The 21,322-nt window shown below is 37.7% G+C and overlaps 1 protein-coding gene and 1 non-coding gene across 3 annotated transcripts in view; both read left to right on the top strand.

Moving 5' to 3' along the window:
* The window catches only part of Tph2 (tryptophan hydroxylase 2), a 102,223-nt gene that overhangs the window by 60,945 nt on the left and 19,956 nt on the right, over positions 1 to 21,322 (top strand). For both annotated transcript variants that reach the window (XM_047550652.1, XM_047550653.1), the window contains exon 8: positions 3,923 to 4,049. In XM_047550652.1, coding sequence (XP_047406608.1) covers positions 3,923 to 4,049 — 127 coding nt within the window. The remainder of the gene's footprint in view (positions 1 to 3,922; positions 4,050 to 21,322) is intronic.
* Trnae-uuc (transfer RNA glutamic acid (anticodon UUC)) lies at positions 9,710 to 9,786 on the top strand. The gene has a single exon. It is a non-coding gene; the product is annotated as a tRNA-Glu (tRNA).

Genomic DNA, 21,322 nt, shown 5'->3' on the forward strand with positions numbered 1-21,322 from the left:
AGTTCAGGCCATTAACTTTCAGGGTTATTATTGTGATATGATTTGTATTCCCAGTCATTTGACTCATATTTGTTTTTTGACATGACTTGGTTTCTCCTTTATTTGGCTATTCCTTTAGGCTAGTTCCTCCCGTTGCTGATTTGTATCGTTGTTTTTCATCTCTTCCTCATGGAATATTTTGCTGAGAATGTTGTATAATGATGGCTTTCTTTTTGTAAATTCCTTTAGCTTTTGTTTGTCATGGAAGGATCTTATTTCGTCGTCAAATCTGAAAGTAAGTTTTGCTGGGTATAAGATTCTTGGTTGGCATCCGTTTTCTTTCAGGGCTTGGTAAATGTTGTTCTAGGCCCTTCTAGCTTTTAGGGTCTGGATTGAAAAATCTGCTGATATTCTTATTGGTTTCCCCCTGAATGTAATTTGATTCTTTTCTCTCACGGCCTTTAAAATTCTGTCTTTATTTTGTATGTTAGGTATTTTCATAATAATGTGCCTTGGTGTGGGTCTGTTGTCATTTTGTATATTTGGAGTCCTATAAGCCTCTTGTACTTGGTTTTCCATTTCATTCTTCATATTTGGGAAATTTTCTGATATTATTTCATTGAATAGATTGTTCATTCCTTTGGTTTGTTTCTCTGAGCCTTCCTCAATCCCAATAATTCTTAAATTTGGCCTTTTCATGATATCCCATAATTCCTGTAGATTCTGTTCATGATTTCTTACCATCTTCTCTGTTTGGTCAACTTTGTTTCAAGATTAAATATTTTGTCTTCAGTGTCTGAGGTTCTGTCTTCCAGGTGTTCTATCCTATTGGTTATGCTTTCTATGGAGTTTTTAACTTGGTTTATTGTTTCCTTAATTTCAAGGATTTCTGTTTGTTTTTCTTTCAGTATCTCTAACTCTTTATTGAAATGATCTCTTGCTTCCCGTATTTGGTCTTTTAACTGTTGATTGGTGCGATCATTTAATGCCTGCATTTGCTCTTTCATCTCCTCCTTCAATGCCTGCATTTGCTCTTTCATCTCCTCATTTGCTTCCCTGATTGTTTTAATTATGTACATTCTGAACTCCCTTTCTGACATTTCTTCTGCTGTGCTGTCATTGAGTTTTATTGATATAGTATCTAGGTTTGTTTGGGACATTTTCTTCCCTTGTTCTCATATTGGTCAGATGTCAATGGGACTCTGAGATAATGCAGATTTCCTCTATTGGCTTATGGTGTCCCTGTAGATTTCCAGTGTATCACCTCCCAGCCTTCAGTAGCCTAAAGTCTTGGAGGAACTTGATAATGCAGTGCTTCCGAAGAAAGCTGCCCCTAGCCCGCTACTGGTTCCAGGGCTTGGAGCTGGCTCTGTGCGGAAAGGCTCTCACTGGGGGGCCTGCTCCAAGAACCTGGCTGTGTGGGAGGAGCCCACCGCCGGAGTGAGCAGGGCTGCCTGGGGAAGACTCTAGGTGCCCTGCCCTACTCTGATAAGCCGCCCCTATCCGGGTCTGCCTCCCAGGCCGAGCTTCACCCCGTGGGCAAGATCCACCCCATGGCTCTATTTTAGTCCGAGTCTCTCAGTGCCTCCCCTTCTTGAATCCTGGGTTCTGGAGCAACAGGAGATGAAGTCACCCTCTAGTCTACCATCTGGATCGCCCTACAGTTTCTTTATGCTAACCAACTTGGTTGAACTCTCTCCCTATAGCCTGAGTCGTGCCCCTTTCTCATTCATGCCATATCTGTAAATTAAAATGAGAGCAGGCAGAACATAGCTTTGGAGTCAGAAAAAATTTAATTATAAATCTTTTCTCTGTCTCTTACAAGAAGGATATGACCTTGATAAAGATTCTTAAATTTACTCAATTTTAGTTTCCCCATTGGTCAAATGGGTATAATGAAGCTTCCTTATAAGTGAACATTATGTTAATAATGTGTTATGAAAATATTTAGTATGATATCCAGTAAATAACAGCTCAGTATATATTCTTTCTTTTCCCTTCTCTTTTTTCTTATTTCATTAGATAAGATAGAGTCTTGGATAACACTTATATATTCCTTTAAGTTCTAAAATACAGTAAATCTGATTCTTTGCTATAAGCAATGTGCTTGGAGAATGACCTCCATGTATTCACATTCTGTGCAAAAAAGGAGGCTATTGGCATACGGTTGTCAAAGGATGAATCTAGTTTCTTCCTAAGTCCTGTCCACATAGTCTCACTTGGCTGCCCTCTAAGCTGATATGTTTACCAAGTGTCTGGCCAATTTTGAGGATGTGGTTCAAGTTGTGGGAACATGATTCTCTGAGTGATGTCATCTGTTTTATGTGGTCATCAATCTTACGCCAGTTACCACCATTCACTTGCTTCAACCATATGACTATACAACCGACTTCCTCTTTGTAATAATGGTGGTAGCACCTGGCATGTACTGTAGCACCTATTTAAAGAGACACACTTCAGAGGAACACATGTAAAATTAAAAAAAAATCTTACAATTACTTACTGGCTAATTAGTTTTTTTGGTCAAGAAAATGAAATGTTGCTGCATCTCCATCCATGCCAGAGAGTCACAGGAAAATTCATCCCACTTCAACTTGGTATGAAGGAACAGTTCCTTCTTCATAGTAAGGACTCAGGTAGGCAACAGCCTTTTTTGCTGTGACACATATCTCTCTCCTTTTCCCACTTATCCAACACCATGTGGAAGCTGAGGACATTGAGAGAAGTTCCAAACTTTTACTATTACCTAGTTCAGTTACCAGTTAGAGAACTTGGAGATTCTTTCAAGGTGCCCTCTGAAGGAAGTGGCTCATATAATAGTGGGACAAATTCTCTATGGAAAAGCCACTTTGATAATGACAATATGACCCTCTATGGTTTCCTAGTGTCTTCCAAACACAGGGATGCATACAAATGTAAGAATTAGAAGCATGAACTTATAAATCATGACAAGCTGAATTATAATTTTGGCTTTCTTTCTAATCAAAAGACAAAATCACAATAAATTTAGCTTAAATTTTTTATCTTTTGCAGGACTGGAGATTGAACCCTGGGTCTTGGGCATACTAGTCTAGCACCCTACCACTGAGCTACATCCCCAGTACTAGTTTTAAAATGCTAATTGATTTTTATTCATAATTTCAGAATTGGGCAAACTCTAGAACCACAGAAGGTCAAAGAATTCCAGGGCTGCAAGGTGGTCAGACATCTGTGGGAAGGAAGCAGAAATGTTGGGGTTGACTAAAACTCAGCTTTTTTTTTTTTTTTTTTAATAAGAACATGCTCCTAAGTTAGACTTTCTGTTAGTTCATGTACTAAGTTAGGTTGTGATTCATTACAGAAGGACTCAAGTATGGGGGTATTCTCAGGCTGAAATTTAATTTAGTTTAACACTATATATAATAAGAATCAGCAAACTTTTTTTGTAAAGGGTCAGTGAGTAGTTATTTTAGGATTGTCAGGCAATGTGATTTCAGTTGCAACTACTCACCTCTGCAGTTGTAGTCAAAAGTGGCCACAGACAATACATAAACAAATGGATGTGTCTGTGTTCTAATAAAACTTTATAAAAACAGGCACTGTGCCAGTTTTGGATTGTTGCTATAGTTTGCTACAGCAATAGGATCAGTAGGATCTTGCACTAATTAGTTACTTTAATTTTCTAAGGTTGTTTTGAGGATTAAAAGAAGCAATGTATATAACAAAACATCATGTGTTTAGCACTTGAAAATAAAGGTGGCTTTTATTTAAAGTATTGTATATGATATAACTTAAGATGTCATTAATAGTAATATACCTCTGAATTTCAGAGCTATTAAAGTATGAATAGTGGTAATTAATTACAGTAACAAGGTTATATTTCAGATTTTATTCTTGTTCTACTGGTGATACATGTCTTTGTTCTACTGGTGAACATGTCTTTGTAATGTTTTTTTCTTTTCAGAGACACATGCCATGAACTCTTGGGACATGTTCCACTACTTGCAGATCCTAAGTTTGCTCAGTTTTCACAAGAAATAGGTCTGGCATCTCTGGGAGCATCAGATGAAGATGTTCAGAAACTAGCCACGGTAAGCTAATTTTCAACTTAAAAATTTGTTCCATGGCCACTTGTAAGATGAAGGAAACTTCAGAGTCATTGATTATGAATTATCTTCATATTTTTCTGGATGGAGCATGGTTTTGTCCTTCCCAACTTGTATTCTTTGAAAGACCAGTGAATTCTTAGTTTATTGACCACTGAAATGTTCTTGTTCAGGAGTCAGCTACATACAAAGGGCTAGATAGTAAATATTTTAGGTTTGCAAGTCATATAGTCTCTCTCACAGTTACTCAGCTGAGTTCCTGTGGTACAAAAGTACCACAGATAATACAATAGGTCCATAAGTGTGGCTGTGTTTTAATAAAACTTTATTTACAAAAGCTGGTAGTGGACCAGATTTGGCCTATGTGCTATAGTTTGCTTAATCCCATGGAACTATGAGTAGTAGAAAAATATGTACATTTATGGTAAGTAGGAATTGTTATCTAGTATTATCTCTGATTAGTTGATATAGCTATATTCAGACATAATTTAAATCAGCAATAAGAAACTCAGTCTCTACAATTATTTTAAGTACAAAACTAGAAAAAGATTTAATAGATGCTATGATATCAGCAAGGTTATTCTCAATACAAGCAATATAAGAAGAAAGGTTTAATGTTGGCTGCAATATTTAAGCCATTGAAAAGCTAAATCTACAAGCTCATATATAATCCCTAGTCCCATTTCAAAGAGCCTGGGTCAGGAGTGGGGGAAAGAGGTTAGCAAACGCCCTTACCTACAGAGACCAGATAGCCTAGATGAGCAAAGTCACCAGAGGAAATAAAAGGGAATCTTAGATTGTATGTATTTGGTGCAGATACACAGCAATGGCATATTAGATATGCAGGGATATTCTTTATTCCCCCCAAGAAATAAGTTTTCTCCTAGATTTCTTAAAACACACTTTCAGTATATCTTCTGTTTAAAACGTTGATGAAGATATGAGAACTGTGAATATTTCTGTCATAAAAGAGAAACAACAGTGAAAACATCTAAATGGTAATGACCCTTGGTGTCCACATGGAATGGGTAGGGGTCAGTGGGGACTGAGATGAACTGGGGAAAGCATGCCTCTTATATACTGAAAGCTGTTTCTCAGCTCTCACTGATGGTTTTCAGAATGAATGCCAGGCTTTGTGTTGCCAAATTTTTGAGCAAGACTGGCAATCTAGATTAAATTTAAGGATTTAAAAATTTTGGCTAAGAAAAAAAAATACCATAATAAACTGAAGAATATATTTGTATACCGATTCTGGATCTTGATTTCCAACTTAAAATCTTTGCTGTAGGACTGTATCTCATAGTGACTTAAAATAACATTATATGTTTATCTCATAATTTCTATGATTAGGAATTTGAGAGCAACTTAACTGAGTGGTTTTGGTTCTGAGACTCTCCTGAGGTGGTGGTCAAGATGTTGGCTGGTTTGTAGTTATCTGAAGGTTTGGGAATCTGCTTCCAAGATGACTCTCTCATGTGGATATTGGCAGGAGGCCTCAGCTCCTCACCACGTGAGCCTCCCCATATGCTACATGAGCCCCTGCCTTCTTCCATAGAAAGTGATATGGGGCTGGGGGAGAAAAAGAAGGAGGAAAAGGAGCAATAATCTATAATGTCTTTTTTGACTAGTCCATGTTCTATTCATTAGAGGGATGACTCACCCCACACTCAAGGGGAGAGGAATTAAATTCTGCCATTTAGTTAAAGAAGTATCAAAGTATTTGCGGACAAAATTTAAAACAGCTTATGAATCCTGCTATTTACTTCTTAAACTTGGTTCTGGCTTTAAACTTTATGTTTAGAATCTTTTTGTTACCTTTCAAATTTCCCTTGAAATCTTCTGTTTTCAGTTTCTGGCCCTCTACATCTCGTGTCCTTAGTTAGGGATGAGCATATTGCTTATTTGTCTGACTCTGAACAGCCACAAATTGGAATTCAACCCTGCCAGGCTCTGTGTGGTGCTCACTATGTGTCTGTGTACCCCAAGAAGGAGAGGACTAAGGTAGATTTCGTGGATGTGAATATAGATGGATCCTAGTGAATGCTCATATTCCTTTTTAAAAGCAGTGACAAGAAAGCAATTTTATTGTCCTTTATATACTCCATCAAATGATGATTTCTCAATTCAATTATTAAAACTTATTAACAAGGAATATAACATGATCCTCCTCATTTTTTAAAAAAAATTATAACCTGCACAGATAAAACTAAGAGTTTTCAGAGGACAGAAAGTTTATGCTCAGTCTCAAGAGATGAGAAGTCAGCTAAGCGGAGAAGAAGGCAAAGGGGAGATCAGGATCTGGTTCAGTCAGATTATGACATTCCTATGGTTTGGTAGGACTGTGCTCCTTTCTGGAGCCGCTGGGGAGGATCTGTTTCCTTGTAAAAAATAGGAATGGACCTGTGACAGGTGAGGGAGGGTCAGATGTCAGCAGCTTGCTGTCTTGCAGTGGCTTTTATCAGTTAGAAACAGAAACAAACAAAACAAATCCACAGAATGAGGCTCTAGATGGCAGAATAGAGATACCTAACACTACTTTGCTCATCCTCTGGATGGAAACCCTATGACAAGTGTGTAAATGCTTGTAGAGGTGATTGGCTGTGGGTGAGCACTGGAGATTGATAACACAGAAAATGGAACTTGGTGGAGTTGAGACAAGGGAGAACAAAGCAAGAGAAGCAGAATACCCTCGCATCTGGCGTATCTGTCGGGGGACAGGGTCTTTCCCTTCTAAGGGACTAAGGTGAAAGAGAAACAGACAGTGCAGTGCAGAGGGCTGCACCCTGCAGACAAATGGCTGGAGTAAATAGGTGGCCCAGAGTCTGCACAGCAAGTCAGTTTTAGAGAAGAAATTCACTGCATCTCTCAGCAAACTGAGTGCTAGAGCCTGGAGCCATCTTGAGAAGGGGTCAGAAAACTCAGTATAAGCCCATCTCAGGGTCCCCGTGGACACCCCACTGCTTTGGTCAGTGGCAGCCACAGGAGACAGTGGTGTCTTGGGAGAATGTCTCTGACACAAACCTGTTGAAAGATTTATAGTGGGGAGCTCAGGCTGCAATATGGAGGGGAGTGGAGGGCATGGTGGTTCAGTAATCCTGCCTCTGAGAAGTGGAGTGACACCAGTTGTGTGTGGTTTTGCATGGGGCCAGGTTGGAAGGTGCTAAGATGAAGGCTAGTTGGTTGCCTGGGCCCTGGACCTTCCTCTCCAGAACAGAATTTGGTGACTCAATACTCCCTCTACCCTTGGAGGCATTCTGGGGATTTGCAGGATTTTGACATTCACAACATCCCCAGGTACAAGATGAAAACCCTCTGGAGTAAATATAGGCCTTGCAAGGTCCACATTCCACCAAAACTCTGTCAATAAAAAGGGCTTACTGTGGCTCTGACATTTGCCATGCCCCAGGGTATGCAGATTAAAACCCTCTGGACATGCTGCGAATGTGGCTCAGTGGTAGAGTGCTTGCTTAGCACGCATGAGATCCTAGGTTCTATTCCCAGCACTTCAAAAACAAAACAAAAACCAACCAAACAAAAAATAACACCCTCTGGAGTGAATATACTCTTGGTGTGCTCAATATTCTGCCTTAACTTGTTTGGTGAGAAACATGGGATGCAGCCTATATACCACCCCAAAGTCCCAATTTGTTTGTCAAGAACTGAGAGGAATTAACAAGCTGCAATTTTGACCCCTAAGCCCAGCCCCCTCCTTACCTCTGCTGTGAGGAATTAAATTCACCTCTATCCACAACCCAGGTCCATTAGAAGCCTGGCAGACAATTCTATTTATGTAAAAAGGGAGATATAAGCCCCAATTTGTCAACCTGTTTCCAGGTGGGAAGAGATAGGGGAGGCCGAGGTCCAGCTCTTGGGCAGACACTCTCTCAGTATGGGCAGAGTGGAAAAACACAACAGTTGATGACATTACATCAATGCGAGTCCTCTACGCCAATTACAGCCATGCCTTGTTAGATTGTATAGGCCTGATAAGACTGAAGGTGAATCCCACAGAAGGGGAGCTGTGATTTTCACATCTCTCTCTCCCTATGAAGCACCTGGATCTGCACCAATCTCTAATTAGAGAACAAAAGCTTCAGGACTTTGAACACTACTGGAGCAACCAGAATCAGAATTTTTTTCAAGGAATAGAGCTACTATCAACAGTGCCTGTGGAAGTCCCCAACTTCTGATGGGGTACCACTCCCAAAATAGGAGTAATCACAGAGGGTACATCCCACATACTCTGTTGTCTACATCACATCTGCCTGAAGTGCCAGGGTATCCCTACTCTTATAAGGTTTATAGAGATAGTTAACATCTCTTACCCCAAATCCATGAATCATAATCAAAGAAACTACAGGAGAGTATACTATGGAGTTCACTTAGAAATAAACTAATTATCCAAGTCACACTGTCAAGCCACATGTTGTGAGGACCACCACAAAAAAGCAGAAGAGAGCTCCATCCCCATAGATGCAGAAATCCCAACAGAGAAACACAAGAATTATGACAAAACAAGATAATGTGCCACCTCCTGAGGTTTGTAACTCCATAATAAGAAATTCCAAAGACATCAAATTGGATGAAATGCTGGAAAAATAATTCCAAATGATGATTTTAAAAAAGCTAATTGAAATCCAAGAAAATACAAATAAACAGTTGAATGAATTGAGAAAGACAATGCAAGAATATGAGGGAACACTTTCATGAAGATACATCAATTTTTTAAAAAAAATTCGACCTCAACCTCAGTTGAAAGCCTCAACAACAGACTACATCAAGGAGAAGAAAGTATTGGAGCTTAAAGATCAATCTGCCAAACTATTACAGTCAGACATCAATAAGGAAAAAATAAGAATGAAGAGAACATACAAGATCTCTGGGACATCATTAAAAGAGCAAACATCTGTATAATCATCATATTGGAGGGAGAAGGGGTACCTGCCAAGGACAGAGATAACCTATTCAGTGAAATACTAGCAGATCATTTCCCAAGTTTAAGAAGGATATGGACATCCAGGTAGGGGAGACATTTAGAACCCCAAATAGACATAATAAGGAAAGAAACTCTCTATGACATATTATAATTAAAATGCCAAAAGTTCAGGACAAAGAAAAATATTAAAAGCTACAAGAGAAAAGTGCCAAGTCACATTTAAAGGAAACCCTGTTAAATTGACAGCAGATTTCTCAGCAAAAACTCTTAAGTCTAGAAGGGCATGGAATAATGTATTTCAAGTTCTGAAAGAAAATTACTGCCAACCACAATTACCATACTTAGCAAGGTCATCTAGAATTGAAGGAGAAACAAAGACCTTCCAATATAAGCATAAACTTTAGAATTCATGACTATTAGATTAACGTTACAGAAGATGCTTAAGGGAACTCTATAACTAGCAGAGGAAGAAAAACACAATCAAGAGAATATGTCAAAGCATAAGTCCCACCAGAAGGGTAGACATACAAATGAGAAATAGGAAAGAATTAAACATCATCAATACAGTAAACCATAAAACTTCTAAAGCAAATAGGAGATAAAGGTATGAACATAGATTATTCAAAACAACTAGAAGAAAATCAGTAAAATGACAAGAACAATCATGTACCTTTCAACAATAACTCTGAGTCTAAATGGTCTTAGTTTGGGCTGTGGATATAGCTCAGTTGGTAGAGCACTTGCCTTTCAGGCACAAGGCCCTGGGTTCAATCCCCAGCACCGCCAAAAAAAAAAAAAAAAAAAAAAAAATGGTCTTAGTTCCCAATTAAAAGACACAGATTGGCCAAATGGATTAAAAGCAAGGTCCATTAATATGTTGTATACAAGAAACTCAGCACATCTGCAAAGACATACACAGGCTATAAGTGGAAGAATGGAAAAAGATAATGTAAGCAACAAGAATTCCAAAGCAAGCAGAAGTAGTATTCATATTCAACAAGATAGACTTTAAGACAAAATTATTCAGAAAAGACAAAGAAGGTCAGTATACTAATCAAGGGAACAATACATCAAGAAGAAATAACAATTATAAATGTTTATGTGCTGAACATTGGAACACCTGATTTCATAAAACAAATGCCACTAAACATAAAAGGTGACTTCAATATGCCAATACGATAATAATGGGTGACTTCAATACCTCATTCTTGGCAATAGACAGATTATTCAGATAAAAAATTAATGAGGAAACATTAGAGGTAGGCACAGTGGTGCATGTCTGTAATCCCAGTGGCTCCGGAGGTTGAGCCAGCCTCAGCAAGTTATTGAGGCCCTAAGCAATGTAGGGAGGCCATTGCCTCAAAATAAAGAGTAAAATGGGCTGGGGATGTGACTCAGTGGTTAAGTGTTCCTGGGTTCAATCCCTGGTACGAACACAAACAAAAACCACAAAACAAAACAAAACAACCCCCCAAACCTTTAGAGTTAAACTGGACTGTAGATCAAATGGGCTAACAGACATCTACAGACTATTCCATTCAACAGTTGCAGAATACACATTCTTTTCATCAGAACATGGATTTTTTTCCCCCAAACTAGATCACATAAGGCTGAAAAGCAAGTCTTAACAAATTTTTAAAAAACTGAAATAATTTCTTGCATCTTGTCTGATTGTATTGGAATGAAAATTAGAAATCAGCAGAAAGAGAAACTGCAGAAATTATACAAACATATGGAGATTGAGCAACACACTTTTGAGTGAAATCAGAGGGAAATTTAAAAATTTCAAATAAAAAAATCAAACAAAATAGAAACACAACATACTAAAACCTGTGGAATACAGCAAAAGTGGTACTAAGAGAAAATAAGTAGCAATAAGTATTTATAAATATCCCAAATAAATAACTTAAGGATACATTCAAGTCTTAGAAAAACAAGAACAAACCAAATTCAAAATCAGAAGAAGAAAATGAATTATAAATATCTGAGCAGAAATAAATGAAATAGAGACTAAAAGAACAATACAATGACGCTAAGAGTTTATAATTTGAAAAGGTAAACAAAACTGACAAATCTTTAGCTCAACTAATCAAAAGAAAGAGGAGACCCAAATAAATAATATTGGATATGAAAAAAGAGAAATGTTTATATTTAGATATAACACTGAAATTCAAAAGATCATAAGGGAATATTTTGAAGAACTGTATCCCAATAAATTGGAAAATCTGGAAGAAGTGGAAAAATTCTCGGATATATATGACCTACCAAATTGAACCAAGCAGTGATTAAAAAAAAAACCTAAATAGATTGATAACAAGTAATGAGATTGAAGTAAGAATAAAGTCTTTCAATAAAGAAAAACTCAGAATGAGATGGCTTCAATGCTGAATTTTATTGGACCATTAAAACTAACACCAGTGCTCTCAAATTATTCCATAAAATAGAAAGGTAAGGAACCCTTTCATTGGTTAATTTCATTCCAGGGATGCAAGGATGGTTCAACCCTTGCAAATCAATAAATGTAATACAGTACATATATATAGTTAAGGATAAAAATCACAGGCTCATCTCACTAGATTAAAAAAAAGCCTTTGATAAAATTCAACATCCCTTTATGATCAAAACCCTGATTATATTAGGTATTGAAGGTTCATACCTCAACATAATAAAGGTTATATATGACAAATCTCTGAATAGGGAAAAACTGAAAATATTTCCTCTAAACTTAGAAACACGACAAGGGTGTCCACTCTTACCTCTCTTACTTGATATAGTACTTGAAAATATTACTCAGAGCAACCAGGCAAGGGAAAGAACCTTAAACAACCCTAAAATTCATGTGAAAGCACAAAAGTCCCTGAAGAACCAAAGTAATCCTGAGCAAAAAAGAGCAAGGCTAGAGGCATCACCATACTTCATTTCAAAACCTACTACGGAGTCACAACAAATATAGCCTGATACTGGCATAAAGTTAGACCTGCAGACCAATGGAACAGAACAGAAGACCCAGAAATAGAACCATACAACCTCATCTAACTGAACAAACACACATTGGAGAAAGGACAGCCTCTTCAACAAATGGCGCCAGAAAAACTGGATATTCACTTGTAGAAGACTGAACTAGACCCATATCTCTCACACCAAACAGAAATCAACCCAAAATGTTTCAGAGAACTTAACATAAGATCTGAAACCTTGCAAATATGAGAAGAAAACCTAAGGGAAATACTTCAAGATATTGGCACAGACAATGATTTCTTGGATAGGACTGTACTAGCCCAAGAAACCGAAGCAAGAATTGACAACAACTAGTATGACAACAAACTATAAAGCTTCTGCACAGCAAAAGAAATACTCAACAGAGTGAAGAGATACCCTACAGATGGGAGAAAATGTTTGCCAGTTACTCATCTGACAGAGACTTAGAATAAGAATATATAAAAAAACTCAAAACATTTAACAAAAGAGCAAGGTAATTATCTGAATAGACACTTCTCAAAAGAAGAAATACAAATGGCCAATAAATATGTTAAAAATGTTTAAAGTCTTTAGTTAGAATGGCTATTATAAAAAAAATTAACAAAGGCTAGCAAGGATGTAGAAAGGAACTCAGATAATGTTGGTGGGAATGTAAATTAGCATAGCCACCATGGAAAACAGTATATGGAAGTTTCTCAAAGCACTAACAATAGAACTACCATATGATCCAACTATACCTTCCTGAAATGGTATATATCAAAAGGAAACGAAGTCAGCATACAGAAAGATACCTGCATACCCATGTTTATTGTGGCTCTATTCACAATAGCCAAGACATGGAAGAAGCCTAGTGCCCATCAACAGATGAATGGACAAACAAAAAATGATATATATACACAATGGAGTGCTATGCAACTATAAAGAAAAATGAAATTCTGCCATTTGCAGGAAAATGGATGGAACTGGAAGACATCATATTAAGTGAAATAAGCCAGACACAGAACGACACAAATTCCATGTTTTCTCTCATATGTGAAGATTGAAAAGAAAAAAAAAGTGGGAAATTGGTTAAGGGGAGAGGACAGAAGGAGGAAGAATAGGAAAAGGGGAGGGGTCATGTTCAAAGCTTGATATATGCACATATAGAAATGTCATAGTAAAACCCATTAATATGTTAATAACATAATAAAATAAAATACTCATCAATCAAAAACAGAACAAAAGAGACTAGCAGAGTATAAACTTGTAAAATACTTCAGTGCAGAAGATTCTGGTCTCTTCTAAGCCCAGTGGAGAATTTGGGTGTGTTTGTGCTCTCACCCTGGTTTGACCTGATTTTCTCATTTTCTTGATATTGCCTGAGCCCCCACCACAACTCCCCTCTGACTTTCTGTTTCTCACAAACCTTTCAGTTCCAATTCTTTCCAATTTTGTAGACTGACTGTTTACTTTGAATAGTGCTTGGCAGGCCAAAGAGAAATTTGGAAAGTATTTTCTGTGTGATACGGAGGGTATGGAGGAGGACAGACTCAGTATGATCAGGCTAGGATGACTTTTTCTGAAATGATACTAAAATTGCTATTGACTTCTAGAATTCCATCCCATCCCTCAGTTTAAAACAAAGTGAGTGGAAAATGACTGGAAGATAGTCTTGAAAGACAAACATAGATTCCAACCAGGCAATTTCAAAGTAAACCCTAAAATAAATAGCTTGCTGGATAACATGCATATTAATGACCCTCAAGGCATATAGAAGGTAAGTTTAATGACTCACTTGCAAAAACTAAGAGGTTAAGTTCAGGCCTTCCTAGAGGGGTAAAAAGTACTATGGAGGTACTTGGTTGTTTTCCTGAGTTGTTTGCATTAAGCCCCCTGCAGAAAGAAGCACAAGAGGGAAATGAGAGATGAGAGGCGCCAAAGTAGAAAAGTCTGCAGAGAAGACCAAGAAAAACTACAGAAATTACTATTTCTGCAGAACAATGAAATAGCCTGGATTATTTTTTGACTCTAGGTGAAATTTTTATTATTAATGATTCTGTTTATATAGTACCCATTTTTCCTTATTTAGTGAGTTTAAGCATTTATGAAAAAGAATCCTGCCTAGTGAAAGCAGACAATACCTTTCTTTGATTTACTGTCAGCAAATCTGTGGAAGGAAGAAAATAACTTCCATTAAGACTAATTGGCACCTCTAAACTTGGTTTTGTCCAAACCTGCTTTTGGACCTCTAGGTCTGATTTTCAGAGGGACCAGGCTACCTTGCCTGTAGCTGCTGTGTCTCCTTGCTGTATTTCTGTATAATGTTTATTTTGACATTTTAATAATGCTCAGTTTTGAGAATGAAGCTATCTCTACTGTTTTATGTGGGCCATGGTTTCTATGCCCTGAGAACCAAATAAATTAAACTCTTTTGTATCTGAAGAAATTGATGATGATGCTTGGAAGTGTATTTCAAATGCATTGTGGTATGTGTAAATAATTTGCCCTCTGGTGGATAATGAATAAGGCCACTGGATTTGGCAGCTGTATGTATTCTTTTCAGACTCATCGTAGCTGTCCAAGGTCTGGGTAGGACAGATATGCAAAAATATTCCCAATAAGGGTTACTTAGAGTACGTTATAATTTTGAGACCAGCAATTTCTATTGTAGTGCTGGATTTAATAGATGAGTGTGTGCATTAGCGCTGTAAACTTAAATGGCTTCAGCGGCCAGATAGGTAGCAAACATGTGAAACACCTGATATAATATTAAGGCATTTAGGACCTTTGGAGAACTGGGGAATATATGTTATGCCTTAAGGCCTTCAGATTCAAAAATTAAAACAAAACTAAAGGTTTTTTTGACTATAACTCATGACTGTGGGCAGAAACAGGACTACACAATCTCAGTTACCAGCCCTTCTCTTTGAAGTTGAATTCTGCATTGGAACTATACTGGGCGTGTGTGGAAAGCCCATGCTAGATCCTTCTTTATGTCAATTTGTACATTCTCAATTACTGTTTGCTGGACAATGGGATATTTTTTTCTAAGAGAAGAATGAAAACTAGAGGTAAGTATCTTATTGCAGTTGAAAGGCAACTTGGTTTTAATTATAACTTTAAACAGGTACAAACATGACTGTCTTATATATGCCTTGAGTTTGTGCCAAAATTTTATTTATTTAATGAATGAAGATAAAGTGGGATGCTAAATATTGCTCAAAGAAGAATTTGAAGTAGTCACTGGAAGGAAGAATCCTGGAATTAGCTACAAAATAGTTTGTATTCTTTCCTGTAGGCAATAAAATGTTAACCTTGAGGCTATCTTTTCTACTCGGCAGAAATCATTTGTATGTCTAGGGGAAAAAAATAATTTGCTATTTTTTAATCTTCTCAAGTTAACATATAACTTTACAGCTTGTGGTCTGGATAGCAAATAGAAAGTCAGACCAAGATTATATCCTGTAGATGAGTGCTTTCCAAACTGTGATGTATAGAATAACCCAGAGGTTTTGTTAAAATGTAGATTCTAATAGGGTTGGTCTGGGTTGGGGGCTGAGATTGGCATTTCTGACAAGACCCAGATGATGCTGAGCTGCTTGTCCGAGACCCATGCTTTGGTAGCAGGAGAAGCAGGTGATGTCTAATAGGTGGCCCTGTTGGACAGTGCTTAAATATGTCTTTCAAAAGGCATTTGGTAATCTTTTAGCCTCATTTCCATATTTTGGATAGTTTTTCTAAAATCTATATTAATGGCTATCATCAGAGAAATATGTGTAATGTGAGTGTATGTATGACCTACTTGTTCAAGGCCTGAAAAACTGAATCCTTGCATCCAAAAGAGTCGTATCACTGGTTCTGTTTTGTATATCTGCTCTCATATTCTTTCATCTGCTAAGAGAAACTATTCATTTGTACAGAAATGCACAAATTTACTGATCAAGTGGACTTAGGAACTAGTCCTAGAAATACATTGATTTCCCTTTCCCCGAATGTTAGGATATGTAAAGGAACATCTTTCACCAAATTGTGCCTCTCATCCTATGATGCAGATGGCTTCAATTCAGTCTATTCATTCCTCACATCGTAAAGGCATTTGCAACAAAGATGTGCATCATCTGTAGGGGAGAGCAGTCAGTATGAATACACCACAGATGTTTTCCAAGCAGAACAAATCAGTGTCTGGCCCAGTTGGAATTTTCCTTCTATGGAGTCGACCCTGAAACCTGTTTACCTTCCATCAGGAAGGGGTTCTGTTACTGGATAACAGATAACGCTGATGAGAGGAGAGTCTTAGCCAAGGGTAATGAAGGATTAGGCAGTCTTTCCCCAGGACACTTTCCCAGAATGTTAGCTTTGTGAAGTGTTATTATGAATTCTGTGAAAGAAGGGATCCATGAGCAAATATATTTGGGAAACACTGAGTGAAACCAACAGCTTTATAAAGTGTGGGACTTTTCAGAATCTTTAATAAAATAATATGCAGTGTCAAGCTTCAAAAATGATAAAAATTATTTTTTCCAAACGTACCACATTTCCTCCATTCTGAGATGCCTTTGGATGTAAAGCATACTGTTAATTGTGACTTTTTGTTGTTGTTCATTTTGGGGCAAGAGTCAGCTGGTAAAATATTTTGACACTGTAAAATGAAGTTTCATTTTGGAAATGTTAAAATGTGAAAAAGTGAACTTGAGAATTAAGAAAACCTGCTTTGTGATGGCAGTCTCTTTAAATGGAATGCATATCAGCATCCCAAGCTATTAATATTCCAAGGGGCACAGTTGTTTAGGAGACAAGTGTAGAATGTTTTTTGAAAGGGTAGAATTCATTGTTTGCAGAGACCTGATTATCAGATATAAATATATATATATATATGTATAAATATATATAAAAATATATATGTATAAATATATATATATATATTTGCAGGAAAGAATTGTCAGAAAATTAACAATACAGAGTTCTGTTTATGTCAAACAGATAATTTTATCAAACAAATAATTTGTTTCAAGTAAATGAGTTTGCAGTGGTTGGGGCTTCTGATGGCCATGAACTACACCTGTTTGAACTTCTAGGTATAACCAGTACTTTTTTATGCTGAGAGTGGTATTGAATCATAGAGTCAGGTTAAACTAATAATCAATGATGATTCACCTTAGAAGTGCAATTATAAAGGTAATCTTAGTTTATGAATTTCTTATCAATATTTTCCTGCTTGCCAAAGACACTAGCCTGTTTTCTAACCTCTGTTGTCTTTTTCTACCCAGCCATGGGTAGGGAGGCTTTGGATGCCAAAAGGCTTATGTCCGGCTGTAGTGCTTTTTCAACATGGATGGCATTAAAAATGACCACTTTAGTGTCTCTACGGAAAGCTTGAAATAAGCCCCAGGCTTCCTTATTCCATGTAGAGTCTTAGAACTAGTTTAGCTGTTTGGATCATTTGATACAAAGCTGACAAAGGATGGCGAAGGAATGTACTTTTATACATTCTTAATTGAGCTGTTTGGGTGGATGATCAGTTTATGTGTTATTTCTAAGAGTAACTTAATTAAAAGTTAATAATATCTATTCCAACTCATTACTTTCACTTTTATATCTGCTGTGCATAGAAAAGTAGTAGCATCTTGCAAGGAATTCAAATTCTTTACCCACCCCCCCAGAACTTCTGTCTTTTTCACTGTTTTCCTTTGGTCTTTTTCTACCTGAGTGCTCCAAGGTCGCTCTTCCCTCTGACTAATTCTCTTCTGAGAACATTTAATTTGGTAGCCAAGGCTGTTTTGCTCTATCCCTATGAGTCTATTTCACTTATGTTATTTGTTGTTGTCCTTATGAGCCGTTTGCCATCTATTTATGCTATGATGAGAACACCACAGTTATTTGGAATTTTAAAAAAAAGGGCTCTACTTTGCCCACTATGTTTAGAAACAAATCTATTCACAATCTGGAATAGCTGGACATTTTTGCAACTCAAATCTTTCTTTGTCATTTATAACTGTATCCTAGGGACCTCAGAGAGTCATCATACAACTGCAGATGGGAGTCAAAACAAAACAAACCTATTTTATTTATTTGGAAACACATAAAACCAGTACTGCTTCGTTTCTTCTCTGAGTGCTGAGCAAGTGCTCAACCCACCTCCTCTGTACCCACTGCCTTTTGTCCTCACAGCAGCACCACTCTCAACAGCAGGCATGTCTGGGCACTCATGGGAACTTGAAGATGCTATTTGGGATGTCTGACGGGCAGTGCAGAGAGGTTCAAACTTTCTCTCTGACGTTTGGTATTTCAGTCAGCTGAAATAAACTGGCTACAGACAGATGAACAGGAGGAAGAACATGCACATTTATTGAAGTGCATAAGCTCAGGGGTCACACAAGTTGGGACATTCAAAAGGCAAATATGAAATACTGTTTTCTGAGTTCCAGCAGCAGAATGTGGTGTGGTGCCATGTGGTGGAAAGAATCTGAACTTAAAGTTAGCACAGCTGGGTTTGGGTGCCAGCTTTGTTACTTTCCAACCTTGCCTTCAGGTTAGGCACAAAGAAACAAATCGCATCCCTTCTGTGTTCCTCAAGTTTCTTTTAAATGGGACTATTCTACCACCCAGTGCTAGAGGAGGAGCAAATGTGATAACATACTTTTACCGTGTTCGACGACATCATCCGCATCATACCCAGGTATGGTAGTACTTGATCTCATCTATGCCTAAGAATCCTAACTATGTCAAAGGAGTTATGTTGTTTAAAGAGTTTCAAAATCAGTTCAAGCACCGCCCCCCACCCCCACAGTCCTTCACATCTTCCCAAGATTTAAAAGTCCTTACATTGAAACCTTCTAACTTTTTCTTCTCAAAGCAAGCTAGGATGCATTCATCAGGCACAGACAATTTCTGCAGTCATTTTAATTTCCATGAAGATGTGCAAAAGAAAAGAGTTTTCTGATTTAACTACAATGGGGTAGACTCTCAAAATCTTAACTTGTATTAACAGAAATTTCTGTGGTGCAATTCCATTTCTAGCAAAAGCAGAAAGAAGATGGTTGGGATTTTTTATGAGCTAGAATAGCAGAGGTAATGTTATATCAAACTATAGGAATTTAATTACCCTATTCCACAAATGTAGTTTTCAAATAAAGGAGTCAAAAGGATTTCCAAAGCTATTCTTCTGAACTGTGATATAAAAACCCAGAATACATTTAGTAGATGTAAAACGTATTACTGTACATTATGAGCCACCACAATGAATGGTAGCACAATAAGAAACGCGACATGAGACTGAACACACAGTGATTAAAAATCTCTTTGCTCTCTTCTTAGAAATATTGCAATTCGCTTGGAGTTTTATGTGCTCGTTACTGTAAGGATGGGCATTTCTGGAATATTTCTGGTGGGTGGAGTTCACACTGGGGAAAGGTCTTCCATAAAATGGAAATTCCATCAATTTGAGAGCTTAAATCCAGACTAGGTGTAAGTAAGAAATGCTGTTAGGGTTTGGAGGAATAAATCTCCTGGGATGGGGGACACATCATTCTTTTCGGGGTCTGAAAGTCTGTTCTTTACATAAAAAATCATACCCTCAGCAATGAAGAAGAGGCTGGTACCAGTGACTTAGGGACTCCTCTATTGAAAAGTCTTTACAAAAACTGTTGTTTGTTTTTCTTATTATAAAACTGACACATACTTATTATAGAAAATTCTGAAAACTGAATAAGGAAGGAAAAGGAAGTAAAGGATATTTGTAATAACACAGCAGCAATGGCCATTCTTAACATTTGGCGTATAGCTTCTAGTTTTTCTGAAAAGTCATTTTGACCCATCAAATAAGAACTTAGTGAAAGGGTATCCTGGCTTTGGAAAAAGGAGTAATGAGGTATTCGTCCATTCATCAAACACTTGTGCTGTCAGGAGAGACTTTATCTTTTATACCCACATAAGAAAGGATAAATTGGAAATACTCTAGAAATATGGGGTTTATGACTTTCACTCAGTTAAGCTGCAGTGTTTCAATGAGCATCAAATGCAGCTAATGAGTTTTGTTTGCTTTTCCTTCTTTTTCTCAGAAAAAGAAAATTAGTGGACACTACATTTTTCTTAAGCAATTGGTTTTCATATATTTCCCCCAATCTTCACATCTTGCACTAGTCTTGCCCCATTAGTGAGTGCTACTTTTGTCCAGTCACATCATTATTCACCCCTTACCATTGTTCTCATTTTAGGTAAAATCATGAACATCTGCCAATAGCAAAAGTATTCTAAAGCTTCCCCATAACACTTGCTCCCAAATACTCCTACTGCTAGGGATTAAGAGGGAGACTGGAATCCATAGCAACCAGTGTATGTATACGAGACTATGTAGTTTTCGTGAGCCTGCGCCTCTTAGGACCAGAAAGAGAGGCAGTATTGTGTGGTAAGTGATTTAGAGTGCTTCAGTGATTGAGAGTGCAGAGTTTGGGATCAAATTACCTAGGTTCATATCCAGGCTCTGTCACTTACTGGCTTGGTGGTATCAAAATAAAAATTATTCATGACACTTGCTAAAAATTGGTAAGGCAAACTTAACTCAGGATCATCGGGACAGATATAGGGACTGCTGCAATGGGGATCTGCAATAGAGGAGAGAGATTGAACTCAGCTGCTAACAAAACAAAGAAAGGTAGGAATTTGTAATCAAGGAGTGGGATGGGGTGGGGGTGGTCAATGCGTGGAGAATTACTGAAGGTACCGTGAGAGGTAAGGAGGGATCCTGACTAAGCTGACTTAACAGGACTCTTGCTGAAGGCAGGCCAGGATGTCATATGTGCTGGGGGATTGTGGAGGATGAGGAGCCTGATTAGACACTGAAGATGATCAGATATCAAGCACAGGGGATTCTGGCTACACTGACTTAGCAGTATTCTTGCTACAATTGGACAATGCACAGATGAACATGAAAGTCCCAAAGTTTAGGTCAGCTGAGAAGGAGCCCAGAGGAAACTAGTTTGGGCAAGGAGAACACCTTTGTCAGTGACTTCAGACAAGTTACGTAACCTCTTTGTGCCCCAGTTTTATCACTTTTAAAATGAGACAAAGAATACTATCTAATCTTATGAAGCTATTGTGAGAATCGATGAGATAATGCGTGGTGAAGCTGCTTAGCACAGTGCTAAGTGTTCAAAAATGCCAGTTAGCGTATTTTGCATGATGGAACTCTTAGACATCTAGGTGACCATATTGGTAAGTACTTGCATACAGGAAAGGCCCCTGGAGAGTTTCTACTTTCCCGTGTGACCTTGGGTAATTCTCTAACTTTCAACATCTCAGGTTTTCCTATCTGAAATGCAGACTGTGCAGTTTATTTTACAAAAGGGTTTTAGATGGAGATAGTGTG

Source organism: Sciurus carolinensis, chromosome 4, assembly GCF_902686445.1.
Source record: "Sciurus carolinensis chromosome 4, mSciCar1.2, whole genome shotgun sequence".
In the NCBI taxonomy this organism is placed as follows: Eukaryota; Metazoa; Chordata; class Mammalia; order Rodentia; family Sciuridae; genus Sciurus; species Sciurus carolinensis.